The 27,884-nt window shown below is 45.4% G+C and overlaps 1 protein-coding gene across 3 annotated transcripts in view; it reads left to right on the forward strand.

The window, feature by feature from the left end:
* The window catches only part of Map7 (microtubule associated protein 7), a 132,655-nt gene extending 105,009 nt beyond the window's left edge, over positions 1-27,646 (forward strand). For all 3 annotated transcript variants that reach the window (XM_050159479.1, XM_050159480.1, XM_050159481.1), the window contains exons 6-18: positions 1,392-1,502; positions 5,210-5,323; positions 8,121-8,245; positions 13,352-13,467; positions 13,745-14,016; positions 16,145-16,373; positions 18,999-19,173; positions 19,483-19,584; positions 19,913-19,963; positions 20,243-20,312; positions 22,052-22,151; positions 24,267-24,490; positions 26,182-27,646. In XM_050159479.1, the coding sequence (XP_050015436.1) occupies positions 1,392-1,502; positions 5,210-5,323; positions 8,121-8,245; positions 13,352-13,467; positions 13,745-14,016; positions 16,145-16,373; positions 18,999-19,173; positions 19,483-19,584; positions 19,913-19,963; positions 20,243-20,312; positions 22,052-22,151; positions 24,267-24,490; positions 26,182-26,192 (1,700 nt within the window). In that variant the 3' untranslated portion in view covers positions 26,193-27,646. The remainder of the gene's footprint in view (positions 1-1,391; positions 1,503-5,209; positions 5,324-8,120; positions 8,246-13,351; positions 13,468-13,744; positions 14,017-16,144; positions 16,374-18,998; positions 19,174-19,482; positions 19,585-19,912; positions 19,964-20,242; positions 20,313-22,051; positions 22,152-24,266; positions 24,491-26,181) is intronic.
* The last annotated feature ends 238 nt before the right edge of the window (positions 27,647-27,884 follow it).

The raw sequence follows: 27,884 nt of genomic DNA on the forward strand, positions 1-27,884 counted from the left end.
GTCTCCTCATTGCCCGAACCCCGGCAGAGAAATGAAAATGTAAGTCACAGTAATCATGTTAGGTCATTTTTTTTTCTTTTTAAAAAGAGTTCAATTCCAGCTATAAAAGGTAATCTCAGGTGAAAAGTCACATCTCTTTAATGAGTTATTACCAGTAGATTATAGATAATCGTCAAAACGGCTATGCTATAGGAACATTCATCAAAAATGTTTACTGCCCAGATTGTTCAGACCAGTGGTGATGTTGCAGAGAACATTTCTGTTGTACTTTCATTAGCCACTAGGGGAAAAGATGGTGCTGCTTCTTTAACTTCAGCCATTGTAGGTCAGAGAGTCCAGGCACTGCTGCCAGATGGGCAGTGAGATTTTTTACCTCGTGTCGTCCATCCCGGCAGCATGACCTCTAATGAGTAAGGCTGTGATTTGTTTCTGCTGTGTTGATAACAAATTAACAGAACTCATTTTTAATTTTTTTTGCCTTCATAATGACGATTTCCCTTCTGATTTGAACCCCAAGGCCATTCTTAAATTATTTGACTACACGATAATTTTAACAAAAATATTCACTGACTTAGAATTCTGATTTATATTGCTAACAGTTCTGCTGGGCAGGTTTATGCACTGATTACACTTTTGCTGTCTAGAACCAGACACCCTCAGTACTAAGGCAAACCCAGAAGCATGGCACAGTTGACAAACTCCGACCACTGGACCCTTTTTGTTTATTGATTTTCTGTTTGAAGACAGCCTTAGGGCTGCAGATACAGTTCCTTACCTAACAATGGGTTCAGCCCCCAGGAGAGAGGAAGAAACAGGAAGCTGGAAGGAGGGAGAAAAGGAAACAGGCAGACAGACAGACTTAAACTAAGTGGTGTGCACCTGCAGTCCCTTGAATTGGGGGTCAGAGGCATAGGAAGTCAGAGGCTAGGTCAGGTCAGACTAAGTCAAGTCAGGGAGTGGGAGCTCGCAAAGATCCCAGGCTGGCCTCGAAGGGACTGCTCTGGGCTAGCTTCCTAGTAGCTGGGATCTAGGCAGGACCCAGCAGCAGGCCCTGGTGTGCATTTTACCCCAGGTTGGCAGTGTATTTTCCCACCCACAGCCCCTGTCCCTGGCGTCTCTGCTTCACGGTCGGCCTGCATCACCTCTTACGCTTGCCCTTGGGTTTGTCTTCATCAGCTCGTGTTATAATAGCATGCTTGTGTTTAAACTGCTGAACTAAAGGTTTTATTTTTTCTAGCCTTTAAGTGACTTTAGTATGTCCACTCAGAACACTGCTGTTATGGAAGACCTAGAAATAATGCTGATGCCTCCAGGCCTCTTCTCCTCCTGCCGATGAACAATCGCAATCCTGCATACCGGCTGTCAATTAGCATTATCTCCATTTGTTTTAGATCCAGACAGGCGATCAGTTTCCACCATGAATCTCTCGAAACATGTTGATCCTGTCATTAGCAAGCGGCTCTCGTCCTCATCCGCAACTTTGCTAAACTCTCCAGATAGAGGTACAGTCCAAAGAGAAACAAAACCTGTTCTGTCTCTTACTTGATGTTCTCTTTTCTGGATGTGTGCAAATGGAATTAGCATCTGAAGCTGCTCTCCCTGCCTTTCTTAAATAGGAAGAAAAAAGCTTGAGAGTAAAAAAGCAATAAGTGGCTGAGCGTCACTTGCCTTGCGACGAGAGCGTTTCTCGTTGTAGAAGGCGGCGGCCGAATGGTGCTTTTAGCAGTGCAGAGCGGTGCTTCCTTCACACGTGTAGCGAATGAACTCACCCACCTATCCGCCAGAAAGCAGACAATCTTGTTCTGAACAGTTCCTTTCTTTCAGTCATCCATATGTCGGGAGTTCTAGGTGCCAGCTTTCGAAGGAAACTTTAAATGATTCATGACGGCAGAGTTTCACTTTGCCAACTGTTTCTCGTGTGGTCGGCCATTCCTTACGGCATTCCTCACACGCGTGATTGGTTGTTTGCTGTCCATTCATCTCAGTCTTTCGCGACTGACCTAATTTTAAGGCTGTCGTCACCATGGCTGCCTCCCGAACAGGTTAATAATGATCGTGGTCTTCCAGCCAAAGTCTTTACTGGGTTTTGTGTTTATACATCCTATGGATTTACGGTACATGAATGTTTAGTTATTCATAAACTGAAAGTTTTATTTTACATCATAAAAGAAACAATCAAGCTTTTAAGAGAAGCTCCTTGTTTTAATAACTGAGATGATTTTAAATAAAACTAAAGAATTATTGTGTAATAAAAAAGCACATACTTTCAAAAAATAACAAAATATGGTGGTTTTGAGTACATTTTTTAAGAAACTGGGAAGTGTCCTGTCTTAATCTTTAATAAGACTGTAATGTGTGCATGTTTTGTGTGTATGTCAGTTCATGTATTTTGTATTGTTATGGTACCATTGTAATATATAATATTATATGAATGTTGCTATTATTTTATAAATTGGTAAATGTTTGAATAATTTCTTATTCTTGTCTGCTTTTTTAAGCAAACTGTTCCTTTTTTAAGCTAAATTTCCCTAAAGCGTTGGTATTAGCATGTAATCAAGTTTTAGGAGCTATCCATGTTAATTTATTGTTAATTAAATTTTCCTTCGTAAATATGCAGATGAGAGCGAGTGCACTCAGGGAAGGTTGGACTTGTGTTTCAAGCTCATTCCCTTAGTAGAACATAAGATGCAGATACAGTTGGATGTCCTTCCTCCAGCTGTCTGTCCATGTCCCTTTCCTTTGAAGTGGTCACTTACCCAGCACGTTAGTGTCACCCTTCTGTGGACCTGGGTCTGAGACAAACCACAGATAAGGATTTATAATGCTATCAAGTTATGCCTTGTTTCCCTGCCTCCACCAGTCCCAGGTAAAGTGGAGAGTAAGGACACAGGCTAGGAACAGGATGATGCCCTGTCCTGTCTCTGCGGATTCAAAGTGCTGAATTCTGCATCATTTAGAAATAAAATTATGTTTAAACACTCTACATGATGTAACTGATTGGATTTTCTTAAAGTAATGTGGTTTGGGAATTAAGATCCATTGGGTAGCCCATCTATCTATTCTGTTTGGGTTGATTGAGTCCTCAGAGCTCGAGAATCTAACTTGTAATGACTCTCGTGGTAACGATTATGGAGAGGGATTAGAGCTAAAATTAGCAGCCCCTCCCATGCAGCTGCTCCGTGGCTCCGCAGTTCTCACCTCTGTGGCCTCCACGCGTGCTTTCTTTGTTCCTGTTCTGTAGCTGTGCCTGGCCTGGAATTCGTCGTGTAGACCAGGCTGGCCTTGAACTTGCTTTAGTCCTTCTGCCCGTGGTGCTGCAATTACAGCCATGCCACCGCCATGTAATAGGAAATTGGAAGGAGGGTTAGGATGCCCGGGGCAGTAGATCTCAATAACTAGTCTGTGGCTGGAACCAGGGAACTGCCCCTTGAATCTAGACACCGGGCTGCAGAGTTGAAGGTTAATAAAGTGATCGTATCAGAGGGAAAGCTCTGGGGTCAGCTCTGCTCTCCTGCCCCTGTCAGAGGCGCTGGAGAAAGTTCTTGGTCTAAGCGATCATACTAGCCTGGAAGGGGCTCTCATGATACAGGAAGCTTTGTTCGCTTTGTTTGTTTTGGTTAAGCAAAATCTTCAGTAAGATCACTTTTCAAACCGGGTGGTGGTAGGTGGTACTACCACCTACACTTTAATCCCAGCACTCGGGAGACAGAGGCGGGCAGATCTCTGTGAGTTCAAGGCCAGCATGGTCTACGGAGTGAGTTGCTGGACAGGCTCCAAAGCTATACAGGGAAACCCTGTCTCAATAAACCATTGGAAAAAAAACAGCTTTTTTTTTTTTTGGAAAATTAGTTATGCTTTTTTATCTCACTAGAAAGAGATCTTATCAGATTCAACTAGAAGTTTTTATCTACGAATGTCAAAAAAAAAAAAAAAGCCTGAGCTTTCTCTGGCCTGTAGCAGTAGCCTTAAAGCTGATATAAAGCTGAAGCCCTAAGATCAGGACTGATGGTTGGCTAGAAAGATATGCACAGCTCTATTGGTTATAAAGTGCTGAAGTACTAAAGCTTTGATCAGAAAATCACTCTTAAAATAAAGTCGTGTCGTTAAAAGACTTCCTGGAGCTTGGTTCTGCCGGGGTAGAAGCAACTGTGTTGAGGGTAGCAGTGTTTAGCAGTATATGGGTGTTATAAGCTAAACCAGATTCCCCCGAGTTTGAAGTACCATTCCTCTAGGAAACGGCATGTAGAGACGTTCCTGAGCCACACAGGGCGGCAGTCCGGAAGAGTGCGGTGATGGTTCTCTTGCAGTGAGTGGCTCCTGTGGGAACTTGCGAGCTTCTTCGCTGGCACCTCGAGAGCAGACCTTGTGTGTTTTGGCGCGCCATCACTAGATGCTAACAGTGTAAACAAATTCCTAACTGGCATGCATTTTCTAACCACGGCCTTGCCAAATCCGGGTAGTCTGGGACCCACACGTCATCGTGTTGTTTTGAGTTTGTTTTCTAAGTTCTTCAGACGTCACCGATAGTCTTCAGGTGTATAACAATATTGGACTTTGGAGTTTCTGCCTAATTTTGTCTTCCTTCAGCTTTAGCCTTGATCCTCAGCCGAAAGTTTTATATTGTGCCAAACACAGGGACCTGAAAGCCTGGCTTGCTGAGTGGAAAGGTCAAAAGAACCCCATACAGACCTTTGCATGAGCCTTCTTTCACCTCCCCAATTACCCTAAACAATTTGGGGCAACCCATCATAGTTTAACAGAGCCCGCATAGTCCTGTGTGTAAATCTAGTCCTTACTTGCTAGCTCCAGTGAGGCTGGCCATTTGAGATGTCCAGGAAACCCTGTGTCATTACCCATCAGTCTGCTGCCCACCGTGATGCCCATCAGATAGGTGCACTCATACTGCCAGTGTGAATTCTTGATAGTAGCAGATCCCTAGCTGAAATGGTATTTCCATGTCCAGACCTATTGTTTGCTTAACAAGGGTGACGAGCAAACTCCACTCCAGCTGCCCCTTTAGAGTTAAGACAGTGCTCATGGTATAGCTGCTCCCCTCAGGAGGGATCCTTTGCCCTGACTCATGGTCACATGTGCTCCCTGGAAAGTCTGGGCTGTCTCTAAGGTTCCGGAGGTATTGAGTATGATATTCTGCATGCTCCTGGCCCTAGAAACAATGTTGCTAACATCTTGCTTATGTGGTGACCTTTAGCTCGCCGCCTGCAGCTCAGCCCCTGGGAGAGCAGTGTGGTAAACCGACTGCTGACGCCCACACATTCCTTCCTGGCCAGGAGTAAAAGCACAGCTGCCTTGTCTGGAGACACAGGTAAAGCCGTCCAGGCCCAACTTTCTGGTGAGGTGAAGTCCTCTTTCCGAAGCCTCTCTGCTCTTCCCACGTTCCTCTAACCCCACCTCCATCACCCTGGTGTGTGCTTCCCTCTGTTGGTGTTGGCTTTGTGCTGCTGGCATTGTTTCCTCTGCGCATCCACCTCAGCTTCTTATCTGGACACCAGACGCCAGGCAGGCAAATGACGCCCCTCGCTGTGATCTCATGGTCTCCATCTGTCTGTAGGATGGGCAGAAAAAAAGTATCAGTTACCTGCTTTTCTGTCTGCCCCCATATCTCAACAGATAACCAAGGGTAGTAGATATAATTTAACAGTTAATACTGCTATGCAGGCTTGGAAATAAATCAGCACACGCCTACAACTTAAGCATGTAGTTTCTTACTGTGGCAGCTTCTCCTCCGGTGCCAGACTTGCTAACATAACCTACGAGCTGGAACCTTCTGAGCCCTGAAGAGCTGAGAAGGCTGATTGAATTCACTTGCTTGTTACATTCATTGGAAACAATATTGAACATACCTAATCCTGGCTGCTACAGTCAAACCTTTTACAATGCAGATTGGTCTGAATGGACCAATGAAGTTAATGAAAAGCGAGGGTAATGTATCCACTTGGTGTGAACCACCAGTGCAGGCTTTGAGTAACATCTCTGTCCTGATGACAGGGTTTAGATTTCCTGACTCTGTCGGCACAGTTGGCAGGTCTGGAACAGACCTAGCAGCCCTCATCCTTTGCACTTAGGAAACTGCAAGCCCTCTTCCCCTTTAAAAATGCTATCTCTTCATTCCCATTAGTCTACTGCATGAACAAACCACTTGGTAATTTTATAGTAACTCTCTTCTGTAGTGCCCAGTGAGCTAACAAGTGTCAGCTCTTGAGGCCAGACTGCAGATCTGGGCACCTCAGCACCTCGTTCTGGAGATCAGTGCAGTGGCTCATGTTTCACCAGACCGCTTGGAGAATCTCAAGGGTGTTGGCCTCCCCCTCTTGGCACTCACACTTCATCTGGGGTATTTCTGAAGGAAAAGGTGCAGCATCTCAAGACAGTCTGTCTTATGCCACGGATTCCATACTCCTTCGCACGCGATGAAAGCAGTCTTCAGCCTGTTGAATCTTCCACCGTTTTGTGGACACTCCACAGTGTGTGGCCACCATGCTCCTGAATCCATGCTGTGTGTTGTCTTGTTCCAAAGCTGGAACTTGTCTTTCTCTGCCGTTTCTGTCAGCACTGACTCTTGGCGATTCTTTCACTCCGCTCCAGTCTTCCCCACACTGTTTCATGTCCACTCATTGCTTCCCTCCTGGCCCCCTCCCCTCTGCGTTATGCTCAGTTGGGGTGCTTTTATCTGCAGATTGGCTCTTTATTTTATGGCTCTTCTATTCTTTTTTAAAATTTATTTTGTTGCTACCGTTCAGTAATTGGTTTTAGCGAGAAGCAGAATATAAACTTTGAATTGACTATCTACCGGTACTTTCTCTAGGTTATCATTGCCTGTTGCATTGATAATAGGTTATATTTAATGAGATTAAAAGCTTCTGGTCTTTATGAAGATTTCCATTTGGAATGATGCATGTAAATATATGTCCTCTAGTTGTTCTATCAGAGACACGCTGTCATCTTTATGTTGACTGAGGGTCCTGTCCCCCCCCCCCCCGGTTCCCACAGGCATTAAGTCCCAAAGAAATTGCACAAGGTCTACATTAAATATAAACTGATTGGCCTAGTATCTCGGGCTTCTTATTAACTCTTATGACTTATATTAGCCCATAATTCTTGTCTGTGCTAGCCACGTGGCTTGGTACCTTTTTCGGCGAGGCAGTCACATCTTGCTTGCTCTGTGTACGGCTTCCTCTCTGTCTTGGTGATGACTGCAGACTGCCTCTTCCCAGAATTCTCCTTGCCCTGCCTCTACTTCCTGCCTGGTGGCCCTGCCTCTACTTCCTGCCTGGCTACTGGCCAATCAGTGTGTATTTAAAATACAAGTGACAGGGTACAGACATTGTCCCACACATGTTTATTTTTCCATATATGTTCCTAATTATTTCCTCACATTCTATTTTTCTTTCTTCCTTTGTCTCAGGCACAGTGGTGGCCATCCTAACAGTAACATTCTTGCCATTTTAAATAATTGTATCCTGTCTCCCTAGATTTTCTATGCCTTGGTTTTGGGGGGTGCAGAGCAGAAGTATGTATCAGCTTGCCTTTAAATGAATAAATCAGTTTTTTTTCTGGCTATGATTAGCTGTCCCTGTAACAAGTCTAAACACCTGGGAAGACTTGGTCAGTTGACATTTTAAATCTCTGTCACTTGCCCTCACGGCTCCTGAACTTGGCTCCTGAGGCTTTCCTGCCTCCATGCTTCCTCCCTCCACTTTAGACATAACTAGGAAAGGTCTGTTCAGACACCAGCCACCATATAAAAATGCCATCACTGGTACAGGGTCGTAGCAGAACCATTGGTTCATAATCAAACACGGCTGCCACTGTCCACAAATACTGGGTTGTTTCTGTGTCTTTAGTCACAACTGAAACAGACAAGTAGCATTGTGTTCCAGGTCTTTTACTTAGGCACCTCACGGACTCACATGTATACGGAGAGCTGAGGAACATGGACCGGGTGCCATTAGGTAGTAACTTCTTCTCTCTACTTTTCTCTCCGTCTCCGCTCTGCTCCTCCTCCTGAACCTACCCCTGGCTTTCTTCACCTGCTCCCCTGGCACTCTTGTGTGTAAAACCATTCACCTGCACTCTAGTCACCCCCATTTGTCCTCGTTCAGCGTCTTGCAGCCCCATCATCACGCCCTTCAAAGCTCCACACTCTAGAAATCCCGCGGATCGGCCAAAACTCTTTGTAACTCCGCCCGAGGGCTCCGCACGAAGGAGGACCACTCACGGATTAGCGGTGAGTAGTGTGTGGAGAAGCTGGTGTCTGGGAGTCGCTCTGTCTCTGTGCAGAGCAGGCTCTGCCCTAAGGTACGCTCTGGGGACAAGATGAGATGACTGCGGCACACCATCCTGCCCGTTCTAAACCCAGCTGGCTGTGCGCTCCAGCCCATCACCACCTCTCACTTGATTTGCTTCTCCCTACACATTTAAACTGGAGGATGAAACTGTTCTTTGCACGAGTACAAATGCATGGCAAGTCTGTTCCGCTGGGCCGTCTCTGTAAATAAGTGGTTAGGATACTTTTTGAAAATCAAAAACCAAGTTGCTTTTGCAAGGAAGTGGGCCTGGCCTGCTGCCCTGACCATTTATCCCACCCATCTCCAGACACTGGCTTTACTCTGTAGGTGGCTCACTCAGAACCAGATGTGGATGTCTGTCTATTCCTGTCAAAGCCTGTGTCTTAAAACGAGGTGAGGAGAAGTGTCTGGAAGCATTCTTGGTTCAGTAGGCGCTTCTTGAAAGGCTAGTGAGCTGTACACTGCAGGTTTGTGAAGTGAAGGATGGTATGCGTACTTGTTACTCCTGACAAGGGAACTGGATACATGTTTGGCTGATGCTGCTATAAATGAAGTGAGCTCATTTGTGTGTCTCTGGGAATCCATCCTCATCTTTGTTTAAACTGCGTGTTTATTTGCTGTGGTTGGAAATATGTTGTTCTATGGTATTGAACCCTGGACTTGAGTCATAATGAGTCCCCAGTCCACCACATGTCATTGCATGTCTGCAGGATAAAAGTATGACCCTCGTCATGAGAGGCTGGAACCTTTGGGGGAAAAAAAAAAAAACTAGCCAGACAGCAATTCTGATCTTTGGTGGGTTTTGCTTAGAGGTGGATTTGAGAGCTGTGAGAACTTGATGATTTTACCTACAGCAAAGTTTCTCAGAGTTTGATTCATAACTCAGACAGGCTTTTGGCCCTGTAACCAAAGGTGAGCTGAGCCTACTTTTGACGTCTGTGAAGTTTCACTTCTTTAGCTGTGGAGATCCAGGCTGTGGACAAAGGGTGATAGCAAAGCAGAACAGTTAGTGCTCGTTTACGGAAGGACAAGACTCGGCGCTTTTAGAAAGTGAGGTTGACGGTTGACTGTGACTGACGAATGAAGGGTCACCTCTCGCCCCTTCTGGTTGTGCGTTAATACCTCCTCTCTGTGTGATCAGACTCTTCATTGCTATACGATCCAATATTTAGGAGAATACTAGTGTCAGAAAAATGACTTCTAGTTCTGCAGCATGGCATCCAGTACTGATTGTCTATATTGAATATCTGGAAAGCAGCTAATGATGTAAATGAACTGAAAAATTAATTTATTGAAAGCATGTGTGCATGGGCTAGGATATGGCATGGTGCATGAGGTGCTTGCTGTGCAAGTGTGAAGACTTGAGTCCAGACACCAACATAAAAGACAAGAGGGGCCTTATGCCTCTGTAACCTCAGCTCTGGGGCACAGACATAGGCTAGATAGACACTGGCTAGCCAGTCTAGCTGAAATGACAAGTTCCAGGTGCAGTAGGATACCCCATCTTAAAACAGAAGGCCGACTGATTGTCATCAACCCCTGACTTCCATACATGGGTAGGCATAGCACACACACACATGCTCACACCAAGGCTAGAGTTGTAGAATCCCCTCAATTCTGTATTAGTTTTGAAGAAGCACCACAGTGTTCTGCATAGTGACTAGCATTTCCCATTCCTACCAATCACGCGCCAGGACTCCAGGTTCTCCGTATCCTTGCCAATACTTCCTATTTCCCATTTTTGTCCTTATAATATCAAATCTAGTCTATGTGAGTGATATCTCATTATGAATTTGATTTGCATCTCTAGTGATCAGTAGCATGGCACACATTTCAGAAAAATACTGGCAGTTGGTGTATGCATTTAGAGAGATGTTTGTGTTTGTACGTGTGTGTTGCTGATGATCCAAGTGAGGGCCTTGCACAGGTAAGGGAATTGCTTTTCCAGTGACCCCCAGCCCAAGCCCATTTGAAATAAGATAATGGATTGTTGCATTGTGGGAGTTCTTTATTTATTCCAGATAATGGCTCTGAATCAGATAAGCTTTCCAAGTGTGTTTTTCTGTAGCATAGGTCACCTCTTCAGTCTTTTGTGACTTTGACCTATAGCAATTTTTCTGATGCTCACTTGCCCGTTCTTGTATTGTTGCCTTGCTTTGGGTCCATAAATTAGTAACGAGTCTTATGGCATGAAACTTTTCTAGTTGTGAGCCCCTTTTTACAGGTTCAAGACCAATGTTTGCATCTTTATCCATTTTGAGTTCATGTTTGTGTGCTGTATAAAGGGTACAGTTTCATTGTTTTTCCTACTACTTTGGTGCCATTTGCTGAAGACTGTTCCTTCCTGTTGAGTGGTCTGGGCTACAGTCTCTAGAATCTTTATTATCGTCTGTTGGTCTACGTGCCTGGTTATATATCCCAGCACCCTACTGTTGTAACTGTTACCCCTTTGGAATATATCTTAAAATCAGGAAATAGGAGAGCTCAAGGTTGTTCTTTTGCAGACAGTAAAGTCCCTGCGTGTTGGTCGTCAACCAGGTTTGAGCAGCGTGTGTGTGTTCTCAGCATGTGGAGCAGGTTCAGAGGAAAGATTGTAGAGACTCACACCAGGATTAAAACCAGGAGTGTGTGTGCTGCCCAGACAGGTGGCCGGATGTAAGAGCAACAGAAGAATTGGAAAGGGAAGGACCAGTCCCCAGTGTGGGCTCTCACAGCCCCTGGTGGCTAAGGAGCAGGAAGGAAGTCAGCAGCTCCTTATTGCCTTGAGGAAAACATTGTCAAGGACATTGCTCATTTCCCCAGGCCCTGACTCGGAAAACCCAGATGATCAGAAAGCCCCAAATCCCCCACGTCGTGCTGCCCTTTTTGACTTGCCACTCTGCTCTCCTTGATCTGATTTAAGCCAAATCAAAATATTTTTACAGGCTGCTCATAGTGGCACACACCTTTAATGCCAATGCTTGGGAGGCAGAGGCAGGTGGATCTCTGTGAGTTCAAAGCTACCCTGATCTATATAGTGAGTTTAGGGACAGTCAGAGCTACATCACAGAGAGATCCTGTCTCAAACACACACACACACACACACACACACGAACCAGGAAATGAGCGAGCAGCAGATAAAGGCACTTGCTGGCAAGCATGATGCTATGAGTTCCATGCCCAGGAACCTCACAAAGTAATAAGCCAATAAGTAAACGTATGTTTAAAGGAGGAAGAAAGGACTTGACTTGGTACTTGAGCACTTCTCTTAGGAAGAAAGGTGGGCCTTCCATCCTAGCTTCAGTCTCCTGGAGGCATGCTGGCTCATACCTGCCGGCTTTTGTATGCTACTCAGGAGAGGCCCATCTGGGGGCTGCAGCTTTTACCACCCAGAGACAACAGCTGCCCTTCAAGGCCCCACCCCCTCTTTGGGAATTCAAGATGGGGCAGAGGGTTCCATAGAACTGGCCCCACCCCATGGGGAAGGTCCCTCTTACCTTCAGTTCTTCTGTGGTAGGAACTCAACAGAGACAGTGGAAATAGTTCATGCAGCCCAGTCAGTGAGCTAGGGCGCTACTCAGGCAGGTAGGAGAGCAATTGGAAGGAACATCAAAGGTGAAGGGGAGGAGCATTGCCACTGTCCCTTATGGGAAAGGAGAGGAGGTGCATGGGCAGCTCCTAGCTGGGCCTTCTCTGCCTGGTCCCTTGTTCCCTTGACCTCGCTTTTCCACAGAGATGGCCAGCCAGCCTCCCTGCTACCCATAACAGGTCGCAGTCTCAGATCCTTCAGTTTTTCTGTCTTTTTCCCTCCTTCGTTCCTTCCCTCTTCCATCCTCTCTCCCTCAGCTTGAGATTCTTCAGACACTTGTCTAGGCTTCCCCTTCCCCCTCCTCATACCCTTTTCCTCTGCCTATTCCCTGTTAACTTTAGCCCCTCAGAGTGCTTCTCCTGGCTTCTCTTTGTGTGGTAGACTAGATCTCTGGCTGACTTCTTAGTCAGCCATCAGGGAGGACTGATGTGTTGACTCACTGTTAGATCTCTTTCTAGGAAAGAGTAGCCCAAACGCCCTCACCCTAGCCCCACTTTCCTTGGGGAGACTGACGGCCTTATATAAGGACTTGTCTACAATAGCCACAGAAAAGGGGACTGTGTGTCTGAAATGACAGGCATGTAAACCTTTTTCTTTTCTTTTGTTGTTGTTTTGTTTGTTTTGTTTTTCTGAAACAAAGTTTCTCTATAGAACAGTATAACAGCTCTAGATGTCTTAGAACTCGCTTTGTAGACAAGGCTGGCCCCAAGCTCACAGAGATCCACCTGCCTCGCCTCCTAAGTGCTAGGTTAAAGGCATGTGCCACCACTGCCCGGCACAAACTTTTTTTTTTTAACAACTTAGCAATAATATTTTCCAGAGTAAAATAAGAAAACGACTAAAGAATAAAAAAGTAGATGTTGTGCTTAACAGGTGTTTTTTTTTTTTTTTTTGAGAGAAAGAGACAGACAGACAGACAGACAGACTGGCAGTGTGGCTTACTGGTTCAGCACTTGCCTTGCTTGCATGAAGCCTAGAGTTCAATCCCCAGTATGGCAAAAAGGAAAATTAAAAATTAACGATAAAAGAAAATGACTTTCATTTTAACATATGTAAGAGACAAGGTAGATTCACCCCAGGTAATTTTAGACAGAAGTATAGGTGATTTTTAAAAGTTTATGTTTTTCCTTTATTTTCTCTCTCTCTTTTTTGGAGATTATAATGTAATTATGTCATTTCCCCCTTTCTTTTACTCCCTCCAACCCCCTCCCCCCCCGCTTTTTGACAAAAACAATCCAAATCATCCATCTGGATCTACTTCATTCATGTCATCCGTGTTAATCTAGTTATGATGCTCAGCCATGAGCTAACAGGCCTTTTCCTGAAGTGGAGTGTATGTGTGTGTGTGTGATAGTGGTGGTTTAGAAATTGTCCTAAATCCTTTAAAACACAAGATGGTTAGTAACTCATTGTTGGATATCATTGAGTATGATTATGTCACTCAAAAATTTTAATTATTGAGTTTTTCTGAACCCAGAGCCATAAAAGAGAGCGGGAAAGAGAACACAGCCCCTTCCACTTTTCCTCTGGCTTCCGAAGGACCCTGTCTCCATCTAATCCCAAAGCAAGAGCTCCAGCTCCGGCCCGCCTTTGGTGAGTGTCCTGGAGGATGCTGGTGGGAGTGCTCACAATGGAGAATTAGCATCTGTTCTTAATGTCTACCATGCTCACTCATTTGCCTTTGACTCAAGTAATAACAAGCTTCCTGTAAGCAAAAGGGAAAAGGAACAGGCCTCTTTAGGGGCTCCTTTCTGCATTTATCACATACAGAAAAATACTCACATCTGAAGCATCTGCGTCCACTTGTGGGTGCTCTGGTTCTGGTAAGCCCGTCCTGACACACCCATCGTCCTTGTCATTTCTTGCCCAGGCTTCCATCCAAGTCCATGCCTCATCTGCCTGGCACACCCCGACCGGCATCCTCCTTGCCTCCTGGCTCAGCCAAAGCTGCTTCCGCTCAGGCCCATCCCTCATCCCCCGGCAACATCCGCCCTGTCAAGAGAGAAGTCAAAGTGGAGTCTGAGAAAAAAGACCCTGAGAAGAAGGTTGCCAGTGAGCCTCCGGTAAAGGGCAGAACACCCTTGGTGAAGGTAGAGGAAGTCACCGCTGAGGAGGGGACACCTGCGGAGCCAGCTGACCCTGGTGAGAATGGACCCACTGGTGCTGGGATGTGGGCTGTGTTCTCTGTGTTTGCCCTTTTCAGACAAAAGCCTTTCTTTTCTTATTGGATATTTGAACTTCATGTTCTCATTCTCTCTTCTCTCCTCCCTCTTCTCTCTTTCTACTTTTTCTCCTCTTCCACTTTCTCCCTTCCTCCACTCTGTATTGTGACTGTGCTGTGTGGCCAAAGATGACCTTGAAGATTGTTTTAATATTTTTATTTTTTGTGTATGATGTTTTGCCTGCATGTATATCTGTTTGCCACATGTGTGTATGGTATCTGTGGGGGTCAAAAGAGGACATCAAATCCCCTGGACCTGGAGTTACAGGTGGTTGTGAGCCACCATGTGGGTACTTGGAATTGAACTTTGGTCCTCTGCAAGAGCAGCCAGTGATCTTAACCAATGAGCCATCTCTCCACCCCGACCTTGAACATCTTATCTTTCTGTTTTTACTTCCCAAGTTGCTAGGATTTCAGGGCTGGTTTTATGAGGTCCTGGGTAGCAGACTCTGCCATTGCCAGGCGAGCTCTCCAAACTACTTCCCAGACTACTCTGTTTTTTAAAAGATCTTCAAAGGATTTCTAAAAATAGTTTTAAACTATTGCCTCCAGAATTTTTCAATCTATAGGTCTCTGGCCTTATCTCAGATCTACTGGATCAGAGGATGAGGTGAAGGAATAAACCATCCAACCAAGATTAGGAAACCTAATGATTGTCTTCTGCAAGATAAGTCAGTTTTATTCAGAAATACAAAATCACCTGGGAACTAGGAAGTCATATTTTCTTGTTGAAATATTTTCATATAAAATAGAATTTGAAGCTTGAGGATGGGGACCAGAACAAGCTGACATGTTAGAGTGTGGAAGAAGAACCCAGTGCTGGCTTCAGTCAGAAGGAGATGAGGACCCCAAGAAGCAAAATGCCCGTGAAAGGACCGGGCCCTGCTTCCTACTAGTAATCCCAGCTGTGATGGAGACCGAAGCACAAGCTCTCAAGGCCTGTCCGAGATGACAAGTGAAACGTAGACGAAGGGCTGGGTGTGTAGCTCAGTCAGAGAGTGCTTGTCTGGCACACACGAGGCTGCAGGTTCAATCCCAAGGACAGGAAAGAGCAGGAGAGGGAGAAAAGGATCTGTGGATTGAGTAGAGCTGTAAGGCTAAAAAGCAGGGCGGGGGTAGGTGGGGTGTGGGTGGTGAAGTCCCGGGTTCCAGAGCACCAAGTCCTGGTGTCACGCCATCATGTGTAGTCATGACAACTCAAGTAGCATCCTCAGTCATCTTCCTAAACCTAAACCTTCTAAACACGGTTGAAGATATTCTGCCCTATGCGTGTGTGGACAGCTAGTGTGCCTGCCCTGACAAGGCTGTCCTAGTGTCTCGGGTCTTGAGATAGCTCTGGGTAGATTCTTCGAGACAGTATCACTGTGTGTCCCAAGCTATCTCTCAAGTACTGAGATTAAATGTGTACACCACCACAGCTGACCAGAAAAAGAGAATGGTGCACACCGTGATCTCCATAGTCAGGGAGCTAAAGCAGGAAGATCATGAATTAGACGCTACTCTGGGCTATCTCTGAAATCTGTCTCAAAAAAGAAAAAAAAAAAAGATTTCACAGATTAATCAAAATAGAAGGAGCCTCTTCTTTGGGTGTCGCCTGCCTGGCCTGAGTCCTAGACATGTGGCCTGGGTGCTAAGGATGCTCATTCAAAGGCTTCATACTCTGGCAACAAAGTCACCAAAGCATAGGGGTAGTCGTCATGTGACAGAAGGCAAATGGAACCCTCATCTCGACTTTGCTCAGAGTAGAGTCCCTCAAAGCCTAACACAAGGCTCCCAGTACACATTTGTAGATGTTGTTAACTGATTTAACCACTATAAAAATAAGACTTGGTGACAGAGTGTGATCTCTGTTGAATGTCTCACTTACATATGCAGTTTTTGCTACCGGTTGCCTGGTTACAGATAGACAGAAGGCAGGGAAACCGTGAGAACACACACAGCGGTGGATGTTCCCTTTTCTTTGAGAATGATGAATCCCAGGCCTGGGGCATGGGGAAGGCCAGTTTTGTTTTGTTCTATTTGGTGTTCTCCTTGTACCTGTTTGTACAGCTGCTCCAGTCTCTGCCCCTGTTCCAAGCCCAACCCCTGCTCCAGCTCTGGACCCAGCCCCGATCTCAACACCACCATCTACTGCGGCTGCCGCTGTTGTTCCCAAGGCTTCTGCAGGCACCACTGACCCAGAAGAGGCGACGAGGCTGCTGGCTGAGAAGAGGCGGCTAGCCAGAGAGCAGAGGGAGAAGGAGGAGAAGGAGAGGAGGGAGAAAGAGGAGCTGGAGAGGTAAAGGTTGCACATGCCCTCACACTTGCCCTACGGCCAACAATGTGTTGACCTTCCTTCCATTCCTCCTGCTCCTTCTCCAGAGTGTTGAGGCTACAGCTATGTGCCTTGCCTGGTTTATTTGGTTCTGGGTATCGAACCTGGGGTTTTGTCCACGGTAGGCAAACACTCTACATCCCCAGAACTATGTTTAAAATCAAAATTTCTTCTGAATAACAACATACCAACATGGATAAGCAAAGGTTTAAAGGAAGGAAAAAGTATTAGATTTAATTCAAGCAATTGCATACATTTTACATAGCCCTCCTGTTCTCTGAATGCTTGGGAAATGTATGTGCACATGCCCAGGCAGAGACGTTTACAGACTGTGAAGATTTCCCTTCACCAGTGTGTTCCGGGGTTTTCCCCTGGTATGCTGCAGCTGTCCACTTCTGGGTGGTACCTACATAATGTGCAGAACCATCAGTAAACCAGGCCCTAGTCTTCTCTTTCCTCAGTCACCCAATTAGAGGGCACACCCCATGAGGCTACAAGTACCTGCTTTGTAGCAAACCAGGAATAGAACCCATAGGTATTTGAGCAACTTCTTCATGTCACTTGCTTGTGCCTTCAGGACCTGCTCAATCATGTATAAACTTCCATTTGATAACAGATTGCTGCTGTGCACACCCTACTTTATAACTTAGTGGGTCTGATCCCACCAGCTCATTGTGGACAGCCCATTGTCAAATGTTTAGTTTCCACTAAGACCAAATAGCCAACAGCTGTCTTTCAAAGACAAAATAGTTGTTTGCAGATGATGGCAGAGCCTTGCTCTAAAGTCCCAAAGGTCTCTTCTGTGATTCACCTATAGGAGTCTGTCAAAGTCGCCAGTTAGCATCCCTATCTGCCACTGATGCCTCCAGTACCATCAGGTCTTCTGGATCCTATGGTACAAGTGGACAGCAACCTGGACCAGCTGAAGAGCCTTCTCCTGTTCCAGGCCCACATAAAGCTCGTAGCTTTCCAAGTCACTTGGTACATGGGCCACAGTAACATACCCAAGTGAGGAATGTGCTGTCTCCAGAATCCAAATAGGCCCACTAAGCATTGTGCTTCTTTCTTGGTGGTAGGAAGGGTCAGATGCAAAAACCTCACCTTAGAAAGAGGAACTCTGGATACCCTACTCCTGGTACCAACCATGACCACAGCAAACTCTTATAAAGAAAAGCATTTAATTATGGCATGCTTACAGTTTCAGAGATTTAATCCATTCTCGTAGCGACACACAAGCAGACATGGTGCTAGAGAAGTAGTTGAGAGTTCTATAGACATCCTGAGCCACAGACAGCCAGAAGAGAGAGTAACACTGGGCCTGGCTTAGGCTTTTGAAACCCAAAGCCCACTCACCCCGTGACACACTTCCTCCAGCAAGGCCACACCGCCTAATCCCTCCCAAGCAGTGCCACTTCCTGATGATGAAGCATCCAAACATATGAGCCTGTGGGGCCATTCTTGTTCAAACCTCCACAACCAGGGAAGGTGTTCTAGTTTCATTCTGTTGCTCTGATAAAACGCTCCCATTTGAAGCAACTTAGGGGAGAAAACAACTCATTTGGGATACTCTTCCAGGTCATGGTCCATCTTTGAGGAGAGCCAGGGCAGCAACTCAAGCAGGAAGCTGGAGCAGAAGCCACTGGGGCATGCTGCGCTCTGACTTGCTCCCAGGGCTGCGCTTTGCTCGCCTTCATATGCAGCACAGCCTGCAGTGGACCAGGGCTCTGCTACACAGCCAACCATCACGACAGTCCCCACAGACATGGCCACGGTCCCGTCTGATCTAGACAATTACTCAAGTGAGGGACTCCTAGCTCAGGTCTTCAGACTCCGTCAGATTGATAGTTAACGCTATGATGGTTTGCTTAACTGGACACTTTCTGGGGCTAGTAAGGCTGATGTCAACAGTTGTCCTAGACAGAGGTGGGGGGACCTCAGGCCTGGTTAGGGGCACCGTATTGGCTGTGCTCACCCTTCATTCCATGGGAGGCTTCCATGGCCTGTTCTCCTGACCTGGCACAAAACATTATTAACTCATCCTAAAATGTTTCCCTTGGTCTGGAGAGGTGGCTTATCAGTTAAGAGCACTGGCTGCGCTTCCAGAGACCTGGGTTGGACTCCCAGCAACCACATGGTGGCTCACAACCATCTGTAACTAGTTCCTGGGCATCAGGTGCCCACTACAGGCACTAGACACACATTTAATACACAAACACACATACAAACAAAATACCCATACACGTGGATTTTTTTTAATTTTGATTTCTTGTTGAGGAGTGGGGACTTAATGGTTATTTTTATTGGTTAATGATTATTACTAAAACTCCACTATGTTCAAGTATTCAGTCTCCCCCGTTTAAAGATGAATTGTAGACCATCTGAAAAGACAAGTAGTCCCCAGAATGCCAGTGGTTGTGTGCCCCTTGTGGCAGAAATGAAGCTGGAGAGGGAGGATTGTTCCATAACTAGGTTATTAGAATGTAACCGAAGTGGGGACTTCCCTCCAGATCTTTGAACTACTGCCTTTGCCATATCTGGCCTCTCTTCAAGGAAGTGTCATCATATGCCTTCATTCTTGTCCTTTCCCAGACAAAAGATGGAGGAATTGTCTCGAAGGGTGGCCGAAGAGCGAAGTCGCCGGGAAGAAGAATCCCGCAGGCTGGAAGCCGAGCAGGCCCGAGAGAAAGAAGAGCTGGCCCTGCGCCTGGCTGAGGAGGAGCGGGAGCGGTGGGAGAGGGAGGAGGCAGAGCGCCTGCAGAAACAGGTATGGGCCCTGCCCCAGACTGGGGCTGTTCGCAGATGAGCGGCGTGCAAAGCAGGTGTGGGCCCAAAGCGTATACTGACAGCTGCTCCAGAGGGGCCTGCTCCCAGGTGATCCGGGCTGCCAAGCAGGTGCCAGGCAGGCAAGGGGGGCCTTCTCTAGAAAGGGGGCGGGACACCTCCACGAGGAGGACGGTATTGCACATCATCAGGGCCTCCGCCTGTGGTTGCCATGCCTCTGCCTGATAGTGGGGGGAGCTGGGTTGCCGCTGAGCTAGACTGGGGATAAGCAGCAGAAGCAACTTGTTCTCAGAAAGAAGAAGAAGCCCGAGCCCGGGAGGAGGCAGAGCGGGTCCGGCAGGAACGGGAGAAGCATTTCCAGAGAGAGGAGCAGGAGCGTCTGGAGAGGAAGAAGGTAGGTCTGGGGCAGAAACCTGGAGCCAGCATGGTTCCGCTTCCTTCCTGGATCTCAAACTGCCTGAAGACCAAGAGACTAGAACTTTTGGTCAAGAACAAAATGTTCTCCCCTTGCCTAAGAAACGGCCTTCGGTATTATTAATTCCAAGAAAGCTGCCAGTTTGCACCTTCCCCAAAGTAGTTAGTTCTGCCACAGAAGCTAAAATGGCTCCGGCCTCTATGAATAACTCCGTTTAGGGTGGAGAACCGTGAACTGTGTTATTGCCAGAATGGACCAGGCCGGCGTGCTTTCTGCATCTCACCCACTCTTATGTGTTCTTTTGCAGCGACTTGAAGAGATTATGAAGAGAACTCGGAGGACAGAGCCAGCAGACAAGGTGCTGTCCTGGCCTTTCCTAGCTGCCCTTTTGTTCTGTGAGACAGGGTCTCCTGAACCTGACCTTGAACAACCTACAGCCTCCTCCCCCTGCTCTTCCCAAGTGCAGGGACTACAGGCCTGTGCCATGCTAGCTCTCTCTCTCTCTTTCCTCTCTCTCTCTCCTTCACACCCCCATCCCCTTGGAGGTCAAACCCAGGTCCTTACAGGTGCCCAGGAAGCACTCTACCACTGGGAACTTCATTTAAAATTTTTACGTTGATTTTTCTCCTTTATCTAGAAAACTGCTGAACAAAGAAACGGTGACATAACCAAGGGAGTTCTCACTGGAAAGACAGGTAGTTCTCTCGGTGAGTTCGAGTCAGTTGAGATGTCACTGTGGAGGTCAGAGTGCGTGAGGGCTGCATACAGTTCTTCTCTAAGGACTGCAAGAGTGTCTTAAGATTCATATGTCTGTTTCTGTCTGCTGTGTGTGTGTCTGTCTGTCTGTCCATGTGTGTGTCTGTGTCTATCTGTATATGTGTGTCTGTGTGTGTCTGTTATGTGTGTGTATCTATATGTCTGTGTCTGTTTGTGTATGTGTATGTATGTATGAGTGTCTATCTGTGTATGTCGTCTGGATGTCTCTGTATCTGTTTGTATGCATGTCTGTGTGTGTCTGCTATGTGTGTGTATCTGTATGTCTTGTCTGTCTGTGTCTGTGTGCATATATATGAGTGTCTATCTGTGTGTGTCTGTGTATCTGTATGTATGTGTGACTGTGTTCGTGTGTGTATGAGCATCTATCTGTGTGTATGTGTGTATCTGTTTGTGTATGTGTATGTATATATGAATGTCTATCTGTGTGTCTATATGTATGTCTGTGTATCTATGTATGTGTCTGTGTGTGTTTATGAGCATCTATCTTTGTGTGTATGTGTGTCTGTGTAACTGTGTGTACTCACAGAGGCCAGAAAAGCGTGTCCGTTCCCCTGAAGCAGAGTTATTACTGGTTGAACTGCCTGACATGGTTGATTTTAACTGCTGAGTCATCTCTCTCTAAGGGCTTTAAATGTACACATTTGGATAGGGTTTGTCTGTCTGTCTGTTTGGGGTTTTGTTAACTAGAGTCTTATTCTGTACTGCAGTCTGGATTTGAATTCACTATACATCTGAGGGTAATCTAGAACTCCTTGCCTCCTCCCTCAGACGCCCAAGTGCCAGGATTACAAGCCTATGTTCCAGCTGAAATTTACATGTTCATAACTTGCATTTATGAAGAGTCTCAAAAAAATAAAGATTTAAACATTATTTCTATTAGTCCTGACTTCAAAAGAGAGATAAAATTCAAAGTGTGCTGGTCTCATTGTAACTTGTTCATATACTGTGGTTTTGGGGTGGATTATTGTTTCCTGAGAATTTAAAACAAGCTTAAATAAAAATGAAATTAACCTTAGCTTTCATCCTTCTGTCTAGTTAAGATAGTTTTATTTCTGTGTGTGATTCTTGGATAGTGGAGGACACATGCTTAGCTGCTGAGACTCTAGCTGTGTTTCTCTGCATATGAATCCTATCGCAGTTTTGCTTTGCTCAGGATCGAATCTACAGCCTCGTGCACGCCATTCAGGGATTCCACCACACCCAGCCGCTTACGTGACGTGGTCTTTCCAAGAACGTTAGTTACCATTGGCATGGGCTATCAAGGTTTATAGAACTTTAATTTAGCCCATCCTAGATTTAAGTAAGATGTCAATAATGTTAAGCTGGACTCCAACATCAGTCGCAAATTAGCTGGCAAAGTTAGGGACAGCACACTGTGGGCTTCCATTTGTGAAATGTGTGTGTGTGTGTGTGTGTCCAGAACTAATAGTAACATTTATTTATGCCCTTCAGGCTGCTGAGCAGTAAGAACTTTGCCCGTGTTAACGCATTTAGTGCTCACAGTAGCTAGCCAGGCGGGTCCCGTTATCCAGGAAGGATTAGGGTTTGACCTGCTCAGCATCCCATCAGTAGTGCGTTGTCAAGTCAAGTCAGATATCCAAGTTCTGGTTCCTCGGGGTTGGATTTCATTGGAGGAGATTATTAACTTTGCTGTCCTTGGTGTGTCCAGAGGTGTCTGCACTACCACGTGTGACCTCCCCAGGAAATGGAGAGTCTGCAGACAACCCACGTGGAGTCACTCTACAGCAATCAGAGGTGACCACAGAGAGGTGAGTTAAAGACTGAGGCCTTTCTCATCACCACATACAGTGCCAAGCACTGCGTCCTCGCCCCCAGGGGGAGTGCCAGAGTTTTACTGGAACAGTTTTGTGCAGAGATTATAACTCTGAGAAAAAGGAAATCACCTTTTTCCTCACTCTTGATGGTGAGGTTTGAGTGACTATTAAAGAATATTGCAGGCAGCCCTATTGGCACCAGCTTCCAATCCCTGCTTCTTGGAAGGCTGAAGCAGCGGGATAAAAACGCAGGGCCAGCTTGGACTACAGGGAGAGCACAAAGCTCGGGTCAGGGAGAAAGGGGTAGGGGGAAGAGTCAGTTCATCCTGTACTGAGAGCTTTGAATGCCAATGCTTTTGTTATATTGAAAAGCTAGGTACAATAATCCCAGCACTTAAGAAAGAAGCTGAGGCCGGGCGATGGTGGCACACGCCTTTAATCCCAGCACTGGGGAGGCAGAGGCAGGCGAATCTCTGTGAGTTCGAGGCCAGCCTGGTCTAGAAGGGCTAGTTCCAGGACAGGAACCAAAAAACGCTACAGAGGAACCCTGTCTCGAAAAATTAAAAAAAAAAGAAAAGAAAAGAAAAGAAAAGAAGAAGAAGCTGAGGCAGGAGATTGCTACAAATTTGAGGCTGGTCAGGACTACATAGCAAGACTGTGTTAAAAACAAAATCAGTATGATGGTTGGTTCATGCCTGTAATTCCAACATGTAGAAACTCAAGCAATTAAATTTCTGCTAATTTGAGGACAGCCTGGACTACAGAGTCAGACCCTATCTCAACGACAAAGAAGAACACACAAAAGAAATAAAAACAAGACAGCAGGGCGCAGTGGCACACACTTGTAATCCCAGCACTCAGAAGATTGAGGCAGAAATATCCAAAACTCGAGATTATCCTTGGCTACATTCCATTGAGTCTAGCCTGGCCTACAGAGTGAACAGGGTGAGACCCTATCTCAGGAAAAAAGAAAAATAAATAAAACAGAGAGAGACATATAGAGACAAGAGAACTAATTACATTCTCATCAGCCACGGCTAAGGATTCTTCCATGCCCTTTGCATCCTTCGCAGGATTCTCGCCAAGTCCTGGAGCCGCTTTCCTCACCTGTCTTCTTTCCCATAGCGGAGTCGTCACTGAAAGCGTACAGAATTTTATAGGGATCGGGGACTCACACCGGTTGGCCTAGAACTCACTATGGAGACCAGGCTGGCCTCAAGGTTGCAGAGATCCCCCTGCCTTGCCTCGGTCTCCTGAGTGCTAAGATTATAGTTATCTACCACTATGCCCAGAAGCACATAGAGCTCGAAAGGGTGGGACCAACAAAATGGACCAACAAAAGTAGCGGTGACTGTCGCCGACCCTGATGGCCTGAGTCCCACCCTCAGGACGCACATGTTGGAAGGAGAAAACTCTCTCCTGCAAGTTGCCCCCTGACCTCTGCATTCACACCGTGGCATGTGTATGTACAAGTCCAGACACAAATATATGTAATTTAATTTATCTTTAATAGTTGAAATCTAGGCATGGTGGTGAACACCTTTAATCCTGGGCAGAGGCAGAGGATCTCTGTGTGCTCAAGGCCAGCCTGGTCTGCTTAGTGAGTTCAAGGGCATCCAGGGCTATATAGAGATACCCTGTCTCAAAACAAAAAGAAAGAAAAAAGAATGAAGAACTTAATAACCTTTGGTAGTGATCTTTTCTAGCAGATTGTCCTATTTGATAAGCATTATGAGCAAAAAAAAAAAAGTTTTTTTAATCTAAGATGCAAATTTGTTACCGCTCCCCAACTCTCCCCCATATTTGTTAATAGTGATATGGTCAGTCAGCGGTGTATCCTTATTTGTTAATATTTAGGGGTACACATACACAGGGCTAGGGGTCAGCTCTGTAATGTCAGAGCTTTCACTTTTTATGGATTCTGGGGAGCAAACTCAGGTCATCAGGCTTGGATCCTGTGTCAGCAAGTGCCTTCACCTGCTGATCCATCCCTATGGCCCCGAGTTCCTGTTTCATTTCAAAGCTGTAAACTTATTTTAAAATAATTCTTTGCTCTAAAAATAAGCTTAATTCTACCTCTTTCTATTTTTGATCTCGCACGTTCCCCAGTTCTCCGGTTTTGGAAAAGCAGCCAAATGAAAATGGGATGTCTATTCAAAATGAAAACTTTGAAGAGATCATAAACTTACCTTCTGGATCCAAGGCGTCCAGATTAGATTTAACCAACAGTGAGAGCCCAGAAATTCCTTTGAAACCAATTTTGGCCTTTACTGATGAAGGGACACTTGGGCCCCTACCTCAGGTAGATGGTGTGCAAACACAACAGACCGCAGGTGAGCTCGTCTTCCACTGCCTCCTGTAATCATCAGAACTGATACCTAAAAGAGGGTAAATGGTTGTTTTGTCCCTGGAGGGTATAGGTAGCCACTGTAGAAAAGATTGTGTATGGATCTTTGAAGTTGAATTTTGTGTTGCTTCAGGCGACTTCTAGGCCCTTTCTGCCCTCCCAGGGAGCACCTACCACTGGGTGCCAAGCATCAGAGAGACTTCATATTGACATAGACTCTTCTATAGCTGATGCCCCACTGGGCCAGTTCCTTCAGTGGAAACAAAACTGGGGCTTTGTCCCTCTTCCTCAGGTCATCAACACTTGAAGACGCCCTTGGGTTCTCTTGCCATTATCTCTCACTTGTGTTTTGCAACCTCGATTCGTATGTTAGTGCTGTCTTTATAAAAGACAGCACAGCCCAGTTAGGATAGCAGGGGTAAGAACAGCACTCTACACCAGGATCTCAGAGTCTGAGGGTCCTCCATTCCTCGTTCTTGACTACTGAGTCTACCTGGGCCTCACTTGTACAGTCTTCAAGACAAGCTGACCCCAGGTCTTCATGCAGAAAGAGCAATAGCTATACCGGTAGCCAAAATAGAAAGCAGTGTCAAATATTACTAATTCAGTGGTCGTTAGCTCCTTTGACACAACCCCAGCTATGTCAGGGATAAGTGGACGAGGCCCAGTTGTCTATCTCAGCAAGCCCCGGCTTTGTCTGCCTGCCTTCCCAGCAGATCACAATCACCAGCATTCTTTATACAGTTCTTATGGAGAGAACAGGCCCAATTCCAGATGTTGAAATGGAGTCTGTAGAGAGGGCTCTAGTCAAACTGTTTTGCCTGGGAACTCTTAACACTTTAACAAGTGAAGAGGCCCCTGGTGAGCCAGTTCCCAAATGAAACTTACCCTCTTCTCCCCTAGGCTAATACTGGCTTTAGTAAACTCCATCTTCTAGGCTGTGAAAATGAGTGTCTAGCCCCTGTGGTCTGGCCTTGTGATCGTTAAGCCTGTTTAATGTTCTGTTGGTGGAAACAAACATGGCGGGTGCTGTTTCGGGAAGGAAAACCTCCCATGTGGTTTTCTGCTTCTCTTCCCATGTTCTAAATCATCCTTTAAGCTGTCATGCCCTTCTTAGTGCTCGCCCACCCTTCCACCACCTTTCCCTGGGAAATGGTCTCGTTTCCGATCTTGAGCAGTGTAGTGTTCCCTTGGGTGACCACTTATTAATAAGCATGCCTTCATCCTCCATTGAAGTTTGGAGCCCCAAGCATTGAACTGAGGATGCAAGACAAATGATTGTAGTTTTCTTAGAGGTTATGGATTTAAATTATCAAAGCATGGAGTTTCTAAGTCAATGATATTCCCTAAACTGAATTGAAAGGGCATGCATTTTTCCTAGTACTGGCATTAACTTGACTGTGCTTGTGAACACCCACACACTCTCCTGTTCTGTTTACGTTTGGTTGTTTTGTGGTGCTGGGGATCAAACCCAGAGCCTCATGTGTGCTAGGCAAGTACTCTACCGCTGAACTATACATCCACAATTGCTTATCTTTATGTATGCATGATACTATATAAAGTCATGGTGATTTTATTTTAGAAATATATAAATGTAAGCTATTGCCATAGTATTCTGTGAGTGAGATTTTAGATTCATCTGTGTTAATCTGTTCTCTTTTCTGTCTCCTCATGTAGAAGTCATATGAACATTTCCTCTGAAGAACCAAAGCAAACGTTTTCTATAATTAATGGAATTTCAGGCTCCGAAGGAGCACCTCTCTCCAGTTTTCTAAAGATTCTAAAGAGTTCTTGACCATCATTTTGAAAAGACTTATTAAAGCCAGCTAAAGACAACAGACTGGGCAGCTTTTCTAATCGTTTCGCCAATGTTCCTTATCTCGAGACCTTGAGGTGGCTTTTCCAGTGTGTTCCTTCTTAGCAAATCAATATTTTTCTGCATTCTTTTAAAAAAAAAGCATTTGACTATAAAATAGACTGACAAAGCTTGATTTTTCACACAGATCTTTTCATTTTTAAACTTCAGTATATAAAATTGGCAAAAATAAATACCTTTTACAATGTAATACTTGAAAATGGGTACCGCTTTGCTCTCCAGTAGAGTAAACGGGAGTTGTCTAAACAAACCTACTTGCATAAATGTTCCTGCAAACGCTGTTTGTAGAGGCAGAAGATGGCCAGGCCACCAGGCTCTCTTAGACACAGCTTGTACATGGGCATCCTGCAGAAGACCCAGCTGCCACAGTCTTTCTGAGACTATACCGACAAGGTTGAAAATGTGAAAACTTTGTTGTTGTTTTTTTTTTTTTTTTCAGAACAAGAAAGTAATCTGCTGTCCTCTTGAGTAATGTATTTATAAAAGCTCCCTTTTCCGACAGATGAATTAGAACAATGGCAGTTCGCGAATATGCTCTAGTAGATACACTCCGGTGAGACTCTTAGGATGGCGCGGGCTATCCCTCGAGTTTGTATGTTGCTGCTGTCCCCGGTGATGGTGGGACTTATCTCTTTGCCTTACGTGATCACAAATGATGTGGGGGAAATAAATATTTAATATTTTTTAGATCAGAAGAGAGTTTGGTTCTGCTCGTTTCAGAGCAATGAAAACATGCTGGGATGTGGACTGTGGGGGGGACACGGACCTCCTCGGATGCCCTTGGTCTAGGTGGCGTCCATCAACTCTTCGTCTCTTGTCGTCTTTCTTCGCCTTTGCTGCCGAGCCCGGCTGTACAAACTTGCACTTTCATTTGCTAATATAAATTCAATCTTATTTTCCCACTTAAAAGACAACTAATGAGGAATGGAGAAGGGATGCTGAGGGAAGCAGTTTTATGTGGAGTGTTAATGGGAGATAAATTTCTACCACTATGATGTATTGGTTTTATATAAAGAACGAATGATTAATCTATAAGATTTAATGAGAGACTATTCATCTATTGTATTGTTTCTTTTGAATCCAAGCACATAATCTTTACCAACAATTTGTAATTTGTTAAAACATTAATTTGTGCGGTTTTCCTATTATTTGGTTGTCCATGTACATCTAGATACTGTATTAAAAGAAAATCTGTTCAACAAAGTTGTTTTATTTATTTAAGTCTACCAAACATGAAACACCAATAAAATCTTTGACAAAGTTTTATCTGTAGGGTTTTTATGTTTTAGCACCGTTCAGGTAAATACTCACAGGCACACACACATTCTATCAGCAAAGCAGTCCTCGCTTAGCAATGAGGCCAGGCCATTCCTACCAATGTCCACCTCTTCCCCGTGATTAATTCCTGAGTCTTCAAATTACCTTCCATCTGAACTTCATTGGCGTGTTCCCAGCTTCTCCTGTATGGGGTACGTTTATTAATATTCAAAGTAACCATTGTGTT

The sequence above is a fragment of the Alexandromys fortis genome, unplaced genomic scaffold (assembly GCF_014885135.2).
Source record: "Alexandromys fortis isolate MF-2015 unplaced genomic scaffold, M_Fortis_MF-2015_v1.1 scaffold_107, whole genome shotgun sequence".
Classification (NCBI taxonomy): Eukaryota; Metazoa; Chordata; class Mammalia; order Rodentia; family Cricetidae; genus Alexandromys; species Alexandromys fortis.